Here is a 16,624-nt window from a genome sequence, read left to right as displayed (position 1 = left end):
ATGCCTGTATTCCTCAAACATTTTTGGAGGCTAACAGGAGGAAAAGAACTCTTTGTATACTATAAACCACTGTGTGGGTATATGCTGCCATTATTAGCAACATGAGAAACAGAACACTATCTGTCCTGCACAACTCTATGTTTAAAAAGCTTATCCCTAGAAGTGATTTGAGCTCTCCTTAGTATAATCCTCCCTGGAGGTTTCCACAGCTATGGCTTACTTTGGGGTTCTTATGCCTAGAACCTCACCATGTCTATCAAACAAACATCTGAACAAAAATATATGATTATTCCAGAATTCTACCTTTAATTTCTCATTTGTCATGTGCTGTTCTGTTTGCTTCACACTTTTTATCTAGGAAGTCACAAACCATTTACTTTTCTACCATGCATTTTACTAACAAACTCCTCTGAATTATAAAATACTTAGGCAGAAGAGGTGTAGAAGCAAACTGTGTTCTTTGCTTCCCTTGCATGGGTTTAAATAGTTGAACACAGACTCAAAGAAAGTTTGCTGGCCTTTGGATATGTAAATTGATAATAAAAGCAGGCAACATAAAAGAACCAATTACTTTGCTTTGAATTAACACAACTGGATCTTCTCCTAGAATGGTTTAATCAAAGCCAATAACATTAGGGGCAACTTACGACAGTACGATTGATTTTTATACACTATCCTTAATATTACAAAACACTTCCAAGTGGATTGACTGATTCCCCTCATATAAATATAGCCACGTATACCACCGCTGTTAATTGAAGTCACTTAGAAGTGAATAGTTAAAGACTCAACAATCCAAACTGATATAAAACACCCAAGGGCTTTTATTCAGAAGCTTCTAATGTTAATGCATATTTCATTTTAACTGGAGAAAAAGAATTAAAGAAGTCTTTTCTTTTCCTTCTGGAAAATCCTAGCAGGGCAGGCTTTAAACAAGTAGTATCAGTTTTCTAAAAGAAATCTTAGCATGTTAATCTTCTTCTTAGAAAAGGAAACTGTTGGTGTGATTAAAATAAGTACATTTGTCTTCAGCTACCATCAGGGTAGAAGTTATTTTATTTATATTAATTTTCATGGCTAATTTGTGAGTGATACTAGACGGAGAAACCTAATAATTCAATTTTAGCTGGATTATTTTATAGCAGTTACACTTAAAATATACTTTAAATTTAAAGGTATGCATATGATAAAAATTTAATCTATGTGTCCTTTTTGTACTTCTTTGTAGGTTTAGGTGGTGGTTTGGCACACCTATCACCTTCTTGTTAGATCTTTCCCACTTAACACAGCAAGAACGATTCTAGGAGGGCTGCTTTTAACAGGGTCGCTGTGCTCTATTCAACATAGTGTGATATAAAGATCTGAATTCATTCAGATCAGTCGAAATCCACCAGTTGTAGCTACTTCTTGTTAAGTGAGCGACCCTTACACAGGAGAAAAATCACCGCTGGACCACAGACCTGCAGGTTCTGGGGCGATGAAAACACCCATCAGCTTTTTGGAGTCATTATTAAGACCTACAGACAATTGTGTGGTCTCGTAAATAGGTCTTCCATGCGCCTGACTCTCACCCAGGCAGAACTGTTGATCCTTGCATTATTCCTGATTATTCAACTGAATAATCTCATTTGATCCTTTGGTCACAGGGACTCTCTTGTTACCTGTAGTTAATTTTCTTGGAAAGTTAGAGTACCTTCCTCTTCTTAGTGATAGTGTATAGTTCAGCCACATAAGCTCCTTCCAAAAGACAGACTAGTTTACCTTAGAAAATTTAGAACAACTACAACATCTTCACTGTAAAATTAAAAATTAGAAAAGCTACCACATACATGATTATCTTTATATGTGGGCTTTGGCATTTTGAATGAATTATTGAGTGAATGATAGTTATACTCATCGGCAGGGGGTCAGTGAAGAATTTTACACTTAACAACCTTGATCTGCAATGAACTAATCATATTGGGGTGATGGATATGCTCACTGAAGTAAGTATTTTAGAAATGTGCATCCTAGACCCCTCCTGTAGAGTTCTGCCATAACCAGTGCCAAATGCTGTTGATCTGTTCTTCATCTCAGCTGGTCAGTGCATAAAATCAAAGCAGCCAACCCTCTATTTTGTTGAGCAGCCATGGGAACCTACTGCACTCTAAAATGTCATATGCAGATATGTTCATGAGGGTGACCAGGTAAGAGAAAATGTATAGGTACGATCAATGCTCTTAATAAAACTATGAAAGAAACACACACACACCCACACACACACCCATGATTTGTAAGACCAAGTGTGAGTAGACCAGTAGTCTGCTTTTATAAGCATCATATACTAATCATAAAATTTGTCATCTTTGCTGAAACCTGCTGATGGAGAACAATGCAGAAACAATAAAGAAAAAAACTTCAGAAATTTTAAAAATCAAAAGTTTGCCTTAAATTGAAAAAAAAAAACATCTTTGGACAGATATCATTGTTCATTTCTCATCTTCTCATTTGATCACCAGGAAAATGAAATTCCTATTATGACCAGGGTTTCAAATGGAGAATTCCCTGATTTGCTTGGTTATGCACCCTGCTGACACAGAATGGGAAAAAAATCACCATTGTCTTCAATGACAGAAGATTCTTTGCTTTCCCCAGGAGCAAAGCATTCCTTGAAAAAGAGCCAAAATGGTGAAGAAGTTCGTCTCCTAATAACAGTGAGGCTGCAGGAAAGCAGCTCAACGAAAACAAGCCATCCCCTGGTATTCCCAAACTTTATTTTAATTTCCCACAGTGGCACAGAAAGTCTCCTGGCCACAAGTTACCTATCATCTTAATTTCTCCTTCTTGGAGAGTTTGTGTTTGGTTTTTGGCCTTAATGAGACATATTTGCCAAAGAGGCATTCAAAAGGCATTTTTTACTCTTGCGGAACAGTAATTAGGTCGGTACCTCTTTCCTTGCCAGCATGAGCTGCTCTGAAGAGAGCCCTGCCCAGTATTTAATGCTCAAACACAAGAGGCATCATTTCCACTAATTGGTCTTGAAGTTCCGATGTTCCCAAAGGGTCTCTTTATTCCAAGGATCAGACAGGACACATGTAGAATATAGTATCACCATCACTGACTTTTATCTCTTTCATCAGCTCTCATACAGTCATTCTTTCTTCCGCTTTTGAAATCAACATCAACGCAACACCAACAGGGGAGGTGAACAAAGGGTTTGCATTTTTACAACATGGAATATCTCTGGGCGGAGCTCAAATATTGTGATAGCTATATTTGCAAATATGAAAGAGAGTGTGAATATGTGGCCTTTATATAAACTTGATTCCCTTGACGATGGGATAACATTTGCTGAAGGTGTTCTATCTGTGGGGAAAAGGATAATCGTGTTTTAGCATGTGGACTGGGAAATGCAGAGCAGGGGAAAAGAAGAAAGAACTTTCATTAAGTAGAACCTAGAAACAGAGCATATACTACTAACCTTGTTTTTTTTTTTGTTTTTTCTTTTCCACAGCCTGAGAAAGGCTTCTGGACAAAATATCCCCTAATCTCATGATCGAAAGTAAAGCAAATGATAAAAATGGGGGTGGGTGGCAGAACAATTTTTACACATCCTTCTTGTTATCAAAAGCCCTGGAGTGACTTTATTAACTTTCAGGACATTTCAAATTCTTGGCGTAATGACCAGTCTCCATCAATGTCCCCATAAATGTGGTTTAACCATTTACATCCAAACTGCACAAATAAATCACTTAAAGAATAAGCCACCTACCCTTTCCTCTGAGTTCAATTCCCCTTTGGCCATTCTCTTTTTGATTCGTACCTTGAAAGTACAGCTCTAAGCTCTCTCCTTCCCAGCGTTTTATCGAAGTGATGGACAAGCTGTGGCTTGGCCTTTTTTGTGTTCTTTTGGGAATGTTTCTCTCTTAAAAGTGCCATGTTCTATTGTAGAAACTAGTGTCAAAAGGTTTGAGGTGAATGAAGAGGAGGAAGAGAATGTTAAAGAGACTCTTTCAAACCAAAATTATATGTTCAAATGAATATGTTTTCTGTGCCACTGCAATATTAAGTGTGTATAAGCTAAACTGCTTGTCAGCATCTATAGTGTGTGTTTACTTTTGCACTTCATTTAGGTAGGAGCCAGGCCCCCAGACAGGGTAGTTGGCTTATTGGTTGCATTTTTGAGCCTTGGAGCGCCAGCACAAGGATGCAGTGTTAGATGCAATGACACTTACGAGGGAAACTTAAAATTACAAATATCTGTTATTCACCTCAGTCTTTCCACAAGTCCGTGTAGATGTTCTTTTTTCATCAAAACTATGCATTGGAACTCCCTCTAACCAAACCCAAATTATCTTCAAAAGCTTTCCTATCACGTTAATTTAAAATTCCATCCAACATTTTAATGAAGAAGGGCTTTTTGTTTTATTCTGTTTTATTCTGTTGCAGGAGTCAAACACTTTTACTGCACTTTCTCTAACTATCTCCCCAACTATCTATCGTTCAACAGCAAAGGGAATTAGAAATGGCAGGCAGAACTGTATCATATGGGCACACACCCCTCCTCCTGGAAAAATCTGCTTCTGAGGGTGGCAACCTCAAAATAATGCAAGGCAGGACTGTGAAATACTCTGATGCCAGCTCAGACAGAACCTCTCCCAGGGTGTCTCTAGAAATGGCTGCACCCAAAGATGGCAGCACAGATGACAAGAGCCTGCAAAGCAGTGATTCAACCTTCTTCAGAGATTCTCAGTGGCCCTCAAATTTCACCACAGCCACCACTACCCTTGTCATACTTGGAAACAGAAGCAGACCTGAATTCAGTGCAAACTGTGTTCACAGTGCTTCCATTCATTATACACCCAGTCCAGTCTTGTATCTGGATATATGGGTTCTTGGGTTGCTTCTTCTCTTGGTCGCTATTATATAAATCATTAAAAGCAAATATAATAACATCAGTCATGAACTTGGTCACCAATCAAATCAGTACTCAGAAGCAATACAGGAGAGGAAGAGACATGCCATATGCAAACAAACAAATCATTCATCCTTCTCAACTACCTGGAGTAACAACATAACATCACAATGGTATACCATACACTAGTGAAAATCTAAATAATGAAGTTTACTGAAGAGGCACTTGCTTTTTCCTTTTTATGTCAACGAATTGCTCAATAAGAGAAAAAATTCACTATTTTTGAGTAACATCACAGCCCTCATAGTATATGTGAAAGATATTTATATAAGCATATATGTATATAAAGTAAAAGTCTCCCTCCCAAGTAGTGACTTTCTTTTATAGGCAAAAGTCAGTTGTCTTTAAAAAAAAGTTAAGAGTTAATATGCTAAGATCAGCCACAGATATTAGCATGTTATTTCCTACAAAACACACGAACCCACAAAAGACAGAGGTAAATGAGGGAACTCCTAACTAATAATATGCCTGACATACTTGTGTATTCCCCACCCTCTTCCAAATTCTCTACCCCCCAAAACAAAATAGAAAACCTTCACAACATTGGTGGAAATGAAATGGTCGTCCCAGTATCTCCTCCCCACCTCTCCCATTCGCCTCACATACACAAAATACATGAGCTTTCTTTGTTAGAACTTTGAGCATCGTTCCAGATTATTATTACGAAGGAATTTCCACTTCCTAACAAGAGCCTTTACTAGTCTCCTGTCTTTAGGACAACGAATACAAACCTTCTGCAGGTTACTCTCAATAACAAATATACATACTGTCCTAAGACTTTCCTATTTCCCAATGGATATTTTCTTCTTGATTTTTTTCCAGTGGAACAACCCTGCTCTGGATTCTTTGTGACTGGAAGTTACTTCTTTTCCTTCCTTGGTACGTAGGTTTATTTTTCTAGTGTTTATTTATGGAGGACTTAATCCCTCCACTCTATTTCATTCTGAATTTCCAATCTGTTTCTGATGTATTAGTTCACTGGCTTCCACATTCCTCTCAAATTCCTTTCCCTGGCATCTTGGACAAGGTTCCCCACACTGGTAGGGAAAACCAAGATTGTCTAATTTGGTAGCGACTTTTGCCAAATGAGCCAATTCTTAAGCACAGAGACGTTTGAGGGGTGGAGAAGGAAGGGACAAGCTGACAGAGGACCAGTGCCAAAGTGTTCCTCTCTGCCTTTTAAGATCTGAACTGAGGATGTTCTACCAATATCTCCAAGTTGCCAAAAGCCTGGAATGCCAGCATTCCTCACTTAGAAAAAAAAGGTCACCCGCTCTGGTTTTGAGAGAGCAGCCCTTGGGACAGGGCTTCTTAGGTACATGAGGCCACAGCTGCAGCGCTCAGGGCATGTGTCATAACAGCTTGAAGATTGTCCTGAGCCACAGACCTACCTGTTTTTTCCTAAGACAACTCATTTTACTTTTGAGAAACAAAACAAGTGTGAGTCCCTTACAAAGTCTAGATTTCTGACAGCCCTTTCTCAGATCTTTCTTTGGCAAATGGATATCTAGTAACAACTCAGTGCCTGATAACCACTTCAAAAGGTTGCAAATCAAAAATCAATACAGAGGATGACACTGCACACAGGCTGGCTTTCATTAACTCTTTCCTCTATCAGAAGCGAGGAGCCTAGTATGCCGAATCCCATCTGCTGGAACCACTTAAGTCTGGTCAATGTCTGAGAGTTTGGAGCAACGTATGCTTTCCTCCCGTGCTTTTCAGTGCCCACCCACTGAACTGTCCTTCCTAACACACGTCACATAGCCTCTCCTCAAGTAAGACCTCAAAATCGCCACTTGGGACAAGAGCAGATGACACGCAGCCGTGTCCCCCTTCTCCCAACATTTCCTGAGTTTTTCCCACGTTCCTCTACCTGTACAAATATCCTCTTCTGCAAAATCGCAGCAAGACATTAACCTTATTAGAAAGACTCCTTACTGGGTCACACAGAGTCATTACAACTTAAAGCCTGTTCTCCCCCAAATACAACTTTGGACAGGTGTAAAGGCAAGGCAGGGGCTCCCTTGAGCCTAACAGGAGGCCCCCAGTTAGGGCTCCCCAGTCTCACCCGAGGCTCGCATGGCCTTGGGCCCCACACCACCAGCCCTCACCCCGCCCGCAGAGGCCCCTCCGGGCGCAGCTCACCTGTTTGTAGGCGTCCAGGAGGAAGCTCTTCCAGATGCAACGCATTCCCTCTGAGGTCAGCATGCGCCTCCACTCCCTGCGAGTGGACTTGGAGCGGCTCAGCAGCAGCACCACGTGCTTGAGGAGAATGACCGAGTCATAGAGTGCCAGGAAGAGGCAGTTGGAGAAAAAAACTGGCAGAATTTGCAGTGTGATCAGCAAGTCTACGCTGAGAATGCCCATCTTCTCTGCCTCCTGAGTCGGTTCCCTTGTGCGCTCTCGTTCCCCTTCACCCTCTTATTTAATAGGGGGTGGTGGTGATAGAGGGGGTGGAGGAGATAAGAGGGAAGGCTGGGGTGGGGGGAGAAGGAGAAAAACTAAATTAAAAGGAAGCCCAAGTTGTCTCCTTTTTCAAAGAAGCAGAAATGGCAAGACTAAGTCCAGTTTCTCCAGCCCAGCAGTTGGAGTGTGCCCATCAATTCATTCAATTCGGAGCTGCAGCTTTTTTTTTTTTTTTCAGGATTTAAGATGTTTAAAAAAAAAAAAAAACTGGCGCACCGTCCCCAATCCAGTTAGTTACCCCTCTCAGAGCCGGTTAAAGGCAAGCTGTTCTACTTTCATTTCCAAGTACCTATGAGACTGTGGCAGAGTTTGCAAAATATTCTTTAGCTTTTCATTGTCTCTATGTTCAGAAACATAGCCTGTTTCTTTCTTGAATTGCCAGAGTTTTAAAACTGTGCTTTAAAGGGTAGTTTTTTTCCCCTTCTTTACTTCCTTTTACACACACTTTCTGCTTTTCTCCCAGCCTGTCTCACTCCCTTCACCAGGAGCGCCTGCCTCCTCTCTTCCCCACTCCCTCTGGCTTTTCCTTGCTGCTGTCTTGTGGTGCAAAGTGCCTCTCTCTGCAGCCCAGTGAGTCTCCCTGAAGCCTTTTATACATTCCCTGGCTAATTGCTGCAATAGAGAAATGAAAGCCTAATCTTGGTAAAGATCTTGACGTCATTGAGAAAGAGGGCTTTACTTTGGCCAGGACTGCAGTGAATAGGAAAGCAAAACCCGACTTTTTTTTTTCTTTTTTTAGAAGAAGGGGGGGCCCCGAGGGACAGTGGAATTTTGCTTTGTGATTTAAAGAGAGAGAGAGAGAGAGAAAAAAATTAGTACCTTTGACAGTTTTCAGGAAATGCTTCCAAACTTTGGGAAAAGTAATTTAATATACTGTAGATTGATAAGAAAACACTCTCTCCTCTAATTATTACTATTATTATTGTTGTTGTTCATTTATAAGAGGTTTTGAAAAGAAAGGATCCTGGAAGGCAGGTAGAAAAGAACAAGAGGAATCATAGACAGTCTCTGCCTTATTTCTTGGAAGATGTAAATGCTTACATTCAGTCTTCATACTTTTATACTGTGACTTTCTCTTGTCATATTTGTGAACCTAGGTGCTTTAAATATTTTTGAATCATGATCTTATTTAAGAAAATTCAGAGTTGTGAGGTGAAAACCTTTTAAACTCTTCATGTATCATCACAGCACTTCCCTAAACATTATGACAGAAATAAATTCAAGATTTCTTCTCAGTTTATGGAAGTTTCCAATAAAAAAAGAAAACTAAAATCTTCCAGACAGGAAAGTAGCTAGGTGACCAGATCTTTTAGTTCCATTTTGCCTATCTGCAGATTAAATGACAACTTCCCACCCAATGGCCTTTAGATGCCTTAAGGCTGAGAAATAAATTCTTTACAAGAGTGCTCTTTAAATTCTGCAGGTCCCCCGCTTCTGTTAACATAACCCCTAACAGACCTGACACTTCAGGGAATTTTCCTCGAAAAAAACTTTTAATTAAATTTGTAGGTGGTTAGGAGCAGGCTTTGAGTTGGGTCAAGAGCTACACTGAACATGACTCAATGGCTCCCCTCTCCCGCTGGTCTCCAGGACAGGTATTTCAGCACACAATGCTTTGGCAGAACGCCATGACCCCCACCTCATTCTAGTTTTCCTTCCTCACTGACCTAACAGATCATCTCTAGGAATTATGTTTTCTTGGAAGAAGAAATGGCCAGTAACAGACACTGGGTGTGAATATAGAATTTTAATTGAAAATTAATGAACTGACTTTTCTATGTACATAAAGCTCTCATTAAGCATGAGCTAAGTAATGGGTGTAAACCTGTGGTCAGTACATTTTTGTGTTTTCTTCCTGTGACTAAGCCCTGTAAGAACACAGAAATAATATAAAAACCTAGAACAGAAGTCATTAATTGGTGGACCCATGGGCCAAATTCTGCATGTATGTGCATTTTGTTTGTCATGGTGCTCTTACCTTCCAAAAAAAAAAATCTAATGAGAGTGTCTTTAGGTTCCATGAGACCAGGGATTCCTGTCTGCTTTGTCCATTGCTATTTCTCAGCAGTAGTTGCACCATGCCTGGCACATAGTTTAGTTCAACAGGACATACTGAATGGATGAATGGGCCTGCATTGCTCCACACTAGAGGGCACCATTCCCACACAAAATGAGATGACTGGGGCACCCCAGAATTGTGCATCCTGGTGGACTTGGGTGTGGCCCACCCCACTGATGAACCCCTCACCACTCTTTGTTTTCTTTAAAATCCAACTCTTTCATTTTTATCATCAGTTTAGCCCCTGATGAGTTTTGGATTTGTCTCCCATGGACTAAATGTTTTAGATAAGATTTCAGAGCTTAGAAAAATGAATATAAACCACATAGAAAAAATATTTTCCAGTGACTAGCATACACTGTTAGCAAATGAATATTATTCATATACATAAGATACATTTACTCCATTCATTTTCTCCAGCTTCTCAATGTTCTTATGGAAGAAAACAAAGGATGATGTGAGGGAGGTGACAACATAGTATTTTATCTAGTGGAGATGGGAAGGCTCTGAGGCCCAAGTGCCAGCCAACAGTGATGGAAGGTATGGACTCAGGAAAGGACCAGTCATTGCCCAAGTCTTATAATCTTTTACCTTCTCAGCATTCATTTCACCCTGTTTGAATTAAACTAGTTTTCCTTTAAGGTAGAGATTTCAGCAGCTATAAACCAGTTCTTCCTCATTTGTTATTTGCTTTCAAGGAGAGAAGTATGATTGGAAATTGGAAGCTAAGAAGGGGGATTGGTAGAAAATCAGGAAAATGCTGTCTTTTTAAAGGCAAAGTTCAAGGCACATCCACACTATAAATGGTTATAAATCAGTCTGGCTTTTTTTTTTTTTACTTCCTTTTCTTTTATACTTCTTTTTGGAAGTCAAAAGTATTTGAGGGTTTTGGTTTTTTTTTAATAGAAGAACAAGCACATAGGCAACTTGATTGTGTCATTTCTCAGACTTGTTCCATCATTTTTCTCTAAATGAATGAATAAGTGAATCACAAAACTGAGAGTCATATGTTTACCTTCTAAACAATCTGTCCGTACTAGAAATTACATTTCTCCAAAGCTATCTTTGTTTTACACATGGTTCACAGTTGTTTGTTCTAACTATTAATACACTTTGATCTCCAAGTAATTTTATACCCATTAAGTAACAAAAATAACGTCTAAGGTGGCAGAGTATGATTTATGTCATCATACGTATAGATGAGAGAAAGTAGATTATCAAGATTATAGACTCAGAGCTGGTGCAGGGATTTTTTTGCCCAATTCTGAAACTCTTTTTTTTTTCCCTACATGACTGTTTTCTGGGTCCCGGTCATTATCCTGAGAATCAAAACCCTTGCCCAAAGTAGTTGTACTAAGTAATTTTACCTTCTGAATTGCAAAAGATATCTGGCATTTCACATCTGTTTAATATTGCCTCAATTCCAGCTCCCAGTTTAGACTTCATATGGTCATTTGACAGGCTTGGATATCTTCTTGGTCATGTAAGTGTTCTTAGCAATCAACACTGTAGTGAGTTAAATGGAAACCAATGTGTGGCATGTTGTTGAATTTCCCCAAACAATGTTGTACACAGGTTTTAAATTCCAAAGAAAAGCAGCCTAGGGCAAAGTGCTTTGGGCTTTTTAATAATAAGTGCAGAACCACTGTCAAATTGTTTGAGTTTTTGTTTTTGTTTTTGTTTCATAGTAAGAGAGCGTCATGTCCTATCATTGCCTCCTTGTGCTTGTTAACATAAGCATAAGAGTGATAAGTCTTCTTTTAGTTCCCTTTTCGACTTTTAAATTGAGACTGAGAAGATGAAGTTGAAGAACCTGAAAGCAGAGTTGGAAATTTCAAGGATGGAAGCTGCCACTCCCATTTTCTTACTGTCATCTGAAGAAGCCAGAGCACCCAGCAAATTCTGTGCGTGTAATAATTTATGCTGTAGATGTTCGAGCAGTCTTATTCCATAGAATTTTATTCGTTCTAATCCAAGTGATTAGTTAAGTACAATAAAATATGGAGTTTAATTTTTACTTTATTAAGAACTTAAAATACATGTAAGTCTAAAAAGGTCTGGTTGGGACAAGTGTGTTGATTTGGGTTGGGGAATATGATTGCCATACATACAGAAGGGGATCAAAAATAGTACAACCTTCCAACTCCAGTAACTCGTGGTCATGCCTGAGAGGGAGTTATAATGAAGGGTTTACAACCACCACTACTGAATCACTAAAAATTCCCTGTGGGCCCATCTATTCTACAAACACAGGCGCACTGCCTGCCTTGTGATGAAAGGAAAAGCTCAATGGATAAAGGAGACAACCACAGGAAGAACTCTGACACACCTTGAGCAAAGCAACTTAGGGCTGGGGCAGAGAAGGCGGACGCTGTGGGAGGCATGAGATTCTATCCCAACAGGCATCCGAGGCCCCTTTGCAAGCCCTGGCAGAGAGCCCAGTCTGAAGTGTCAGTGCATTCTTCCCTCAGGAACTGCAGCTACCCTTTTATTTTTCCAGGCCACCTACTGGTAAGACAGAGAAGGAAAGGTAAAGGGAAAAGGCAGGAGGAGGGGAAAAGTAGAAATGAAGAGAAGAAGGAAGATGAGGCGGGTGGAGAGAAGAAAGAAAGGAAGAAAAGAGAAGTTTCAGTGAATTGCCTGCAGAGGCTGCCAGCAAGAGGGCCAATTAATGCCAATTGTGGCAATGCTTTTTGTGAGGAAGACAGCTGTCCAGAAACTGGATGGAAGCCACCACCTCATTTCCCAGAGGCCACTGAACAGCTGTTCGGAGACAACAGCCTTCATTTGCTGTTGACCTGGTGTAGATCAAATCTGATGGCCAAGACCCACCCCCAGCTGCCCAGATCTCTCCTCACAGTGAGCTGAATGTTATTTACTTTTGAGAATAGTTTATTAACCTCTAGAGATGCCCAAGGTTGGGGGAGGGGAGGCGGATAGAGGAAAAGAACACGCTGTAAAGTTAGACATAGTGAATTCCTTCAGGACAAAAAGCCCTCAGAAAGAACAAACTGAACTCACCCTCTCTTTTCCTACAATTTAACTCAGTGCCTTCATTCTCCCAAAATCTTTGAGCCGGTGCAATAGCCCAAAAGAAACAAAGGAAGGTGGTCAGAAACAGTCATCACCTTTGGAATAACTTTTCCTCTTTTTTGTTTTATCCCACAGCTCAGAGGAAACCACCAGGTGATACTAAGTTTTAAAATAAAATCGGTCGTTCTTTATAAATGGCTTTATTGTAGCTTTTAAAAAAATTATTTACACATTGCCTCACTTGTATGCTGAGTACATGAACACAGAGCATGACAAAATTTGTTAAGATATGTGCTGGTTCATGCCATTTCACAGGTTGAGTATGTTCCTACTGAGAGCAAAAGATGCCACACCTTCTCTCTCAAGAATCAGTAGACACTAATGCACAGAGAAAATAAACTTGATATTTTATTCCAACCTCAGTGGAGATGGTGAGGCTAATAGAATTAACTGTAGCATGAAAAATCCACATTTGATATGGGAATAAAATACCTGCAATGAGGATGATTGTACAATGTGATATGTTACTAAAGGAACCTATAAAAATGTTATCAGTGGACCTGTTCTCAAGGCAGGGAGGGAGGCTAATAAGACAACCTCTCAAAATCTTTTTAAACCTGTTGTGCTATTGAAATAATAGTTTAAAATAAGTTAATATATAACACATACATAAAACAGTCCAACTGGGCTAATGGCAGAATACCAAAATCACAAATTACTGCTGTGTCCAATTCAATTTTGAAAACTAATTTTTTTGTCTGATCAAGTAAATCCTTAGGCTTTTCTAAGAGGTATAGACAGAGAAGGATTAGCATGCATACTAAGAACAAAATATAAGGTAAGAAATTCAAATCTATTTTTAAAATCCAGCTTTATTCATTAGATGGCCACTGGTGATCTTTCATCAAGATACAAACACTTAGCTGAATGATTATTTTAAAAATAGATGTATACAAATTCCTGACTAGTTATATTTTGTTTTCTCAGGGGAACCCCCTTATCGTATTTTAAAAACTTAATATCTGCCTTCCCAAAATAAAGCAGTACCCTTTATGATTTTTGTATCAGCAATGAACTAAATGATATACAAGTATAAGACCTCAAACTCTTCAGCACACATATCTCTATTGCTTCCCAATAAATGTTAAATAATACTAGCTCACTTAGCAAATTAGCATTCACCTCTCATCAAGAGATATCTTTTTCTGGCAGACTTCAATTATCAGTCACAGAATCTATTTCTGGGACCAAACAAACCCATGTAATCAGAAGCAAATTTCTGGATTGATTTTTCTACCTGCAAAATGGAACTAAAAATGTCTTCCTATAATTACTTCATGTTAGTGGCTAACATATTCATGTTTTTAAGAACCTCAGTCTTTTCCTAAAAATACTCTTTTGGTAAAGCAATCTTTGTTATATTTTAGTACTTTTAGTACTTACTCTTAGCAAAGTAATCTTTAGTAAATCAATCTTTGGTGTTAAGTTTATTCCAACCTGTGTCAATAGATGGCGTCTAATAAAAAATTCCTTAGAAAAAAAAAATTCCTGGCAGGCTAAATCTGATTTTAATATGAATTACCAATCTAGCCCACCTGATTTTAAGAAGCTTTGGTCATTTAGTGGAAAACAGCAAAGAGTACCTGTAATATTTAGGGATATAGGGATGGGTAACTTTGCCTAAAGACTGAATAATAATAATCACCCTGAGCTAAACCTGTTGGAGATCCCTCTAGAGAGGTATTTTCTTTAAATTATTCACCACATAACATCTTCCATGATTCTAGGGAGACCAAAAGAAAAGCTACCTGAATATCCCTGATCCTAGAAAATAAATGTTCTAAATTTCCTGAACCAGAATGGGATAGAAAAAATTTTCATCAACAAAGGAGGAAAACCACTGACATTTGAATGGACAATGTTCTTGTCAAGCCGAAGCCGCCACAAAATTCAATGCCTACCAATATTTGTGGTACACTGGCACCTCCTTTAAGAGATTGTTTTATTCATCCTACACAGAAGTATTTCCCTACTACCCGGGGACCTCAGAAATGTGGGTCTCTAAAGAGCTATCAAAGCTATTTGATTTCTTGTATAACAGAATAACTCTTCTAGGAGTAATTAGCAAGCAATGGGGGCTGGGGTGGAGGAAGACAAGGGACAAAAGAAAAGATGGAAGATAGGGCTGGATTTATAAGAATGTAGTAAGGATCTGGGGGCTCACTGCATAATCAGTAGCGCTTGATTCCTTGATCACAATGTATTCTAAATGTTGAAATGGTAGAGAAACATTAAGAATGAAAAGGTTAGCTCAAAGAAAGGATGTGAAATTGGAAGTCAGTGGGTAATTTTCATTGTCGATATAGAGCGTCAATGAAAGGATACGGGAAAGTAAGAAAAGGGATACGAAAAAACCAAGGACATCTGCTTACGTTATAAAATTAGCTCAAATTCACTCAAAGGACTAGCCACTCTAAGACATCCAGTTAGCCACCCACTTACAGCAAACATTTATTGAAACCTACAAAGAGCTGGTCATTATAAAGGATCCCTGGTGTCAAAGAAATTTAGAGTCCAGTAGGGGGAGACAGATACGTAAACTACAGAAGGCAACTCAATCCTATAGATTCCTTAATAGAACTGCGGCATACACTATATGGTATAAAGGAAGAATTAGCCAATTCTGTGTGGAATAAGAGTCAAGAAAGGGTTAATGAAGAAAATACACAGGCCTCACTAAACACGGAACTGCCAAATCAAATTCAAGATGTTGTATTTGATAAGGGAACAAGTTTAAAACAATGTTTTCACACACGTTTGTGTTTCTAACATTTTATCATTAATATTTCTTAGAGAAATTTATATGTTTTTTTTTTTTACTTTGGAACATAAGTTATTTAGGAATAAATAACCTTTTCCCAATAAACAAGAAAGTTGTTATCATTACACAAAATGAAAAAGTTTGCTTAAGCTTTGAACTGACAGATGCTATCAGCAACAGCAAGGAACAGGGACCTGGGTATATCCTCTCTCTCCTTGTCAGCTGACAGAAAGTTAGTATGTACAAATTCAACCTTAACATCTGCATATTATGGATATACTGTGGGAGCAAGGAATGCCTGCTTCTTGACAATGCTGTTCACTTGACTGAAGAATACAACAGTGACAGGGACAACAGTGGCTGGATAAAGTTCTAGTTCTCTAAGACCACACCTGTATCATTTCAAGCCATTTACCTCATTTTTAAGGTCACCAGGTACCACACCAGGGCAAGATCATAAAGCACAATGAGATTCCAAATTAATGACTGTCTGATGCTATAGCCTTTGGAACCTTCCCACAGCTACAGGGAAAAATGTGGGTCTTCTAACTCAGAATGACTTGAAACCAAATTTTCATTCTTCAGTTCTCTTCAGTCTGTAGCTAAGAGTATTCCTCTTGCTTCTTTATGTGTGATATTTTTTAATATTCCCTTTCTCCTCTCATGACAAATCACCCTGATCATGTGTGTGAAGTGGGTTTGGGGACATTGAAGATGCTTTCTTGTTGGGAGATTTTATGAGCTGGCTCAGGAATGATGTGGATATCAAGATTTTATGGAAGTAGGAAGTATTTCTGAAATACAGAGCTTGTATTATATATGCACCATGAACATTCTCCATCTTTAGAGTATAAACTTCTGCTAGGAAACAGTTCAGTCCTGGGCTTTAAAGAAATTGCTGACAATAGAAAAATTCAAACTATATGCAAAAGTAGGGGGATGAGAAGAAGGAACCACATGTCCTCATCAGCCAGCTTCAACAACTATAAACTCATGACCAAGTTTGCTTCATGACTACGACCTCTACCCACTTCCCAACTTCCCATGTAATTTTGAAGGAAGTGCCAGTCAGGTTTTTTGATTTTTTAAATTCTCTTTGCCTACAGAAAGCCTCATATAAATTAACCAGCTAATTGATTTATACTTTCATATCTACCTTGTTATTCACTCTGATGCTTTTCTGTGAAGCCACTAAGAAATGGAAAATAGACATTTCTTCCCATCATTTGTGAGCTTGAATCCAGTCTTTCATTTGAGTAACCTTGTGATGCAGTGATGGGTGTTGTAAAAA

General features: G+C 38.9%; 1 protein-coding gene across 8 annotated transcripts in view; it reads right to left on the bottom strand.

Annotated features, from left to right (window-relative positions):
- DIO2 (iodothyronine deiodinase 2) overlaps nt 1-16,624 on the bottom strand; it is a 209,639-nt gene that overhangs the window by 6,240 nt on the left and 186,775 nt on the right. For 7 of the 8 annotated variants that reach the window (XM_057488251.1, XM_036882342.2, XM_057488250.1 and 4 more), the window contains one exon: nt 7,100-7,429. In XM_057488251.1, the coding sequence (XP_057344234.1) occupies nt 7,100-7,321 (222 nt within the window). In that variant the 5' untranslated portion in view covers nt 7,322-7,429. Of the gene's footprint in view, nt 1-7,099; nt 7,430-7,709; nt 7,984-16,624 lie in introns of those variants that run through there. The other variant, XM_036882343.2, reaches the window with a different exon arrangement.

This window comes from Manis pentadactyla, chromosome 11 (assembly GCF_030020395.1).
Source record: "Manis pentadactyla isolate mManPen7 chromosome 11, mManPen7.hap1, whole genome shotgun sequence".
NCBI classification, from domain to species: Eukaryota; Metazoa; Chordata; class Mammalia; order Pholidota; family Manidae; genus Manis; species Manis pentadactyla.
Note: the sequence above shows the minus strand (reverse complement) of the source record. Positions and strands in the feature narration are given on the sequence as shown.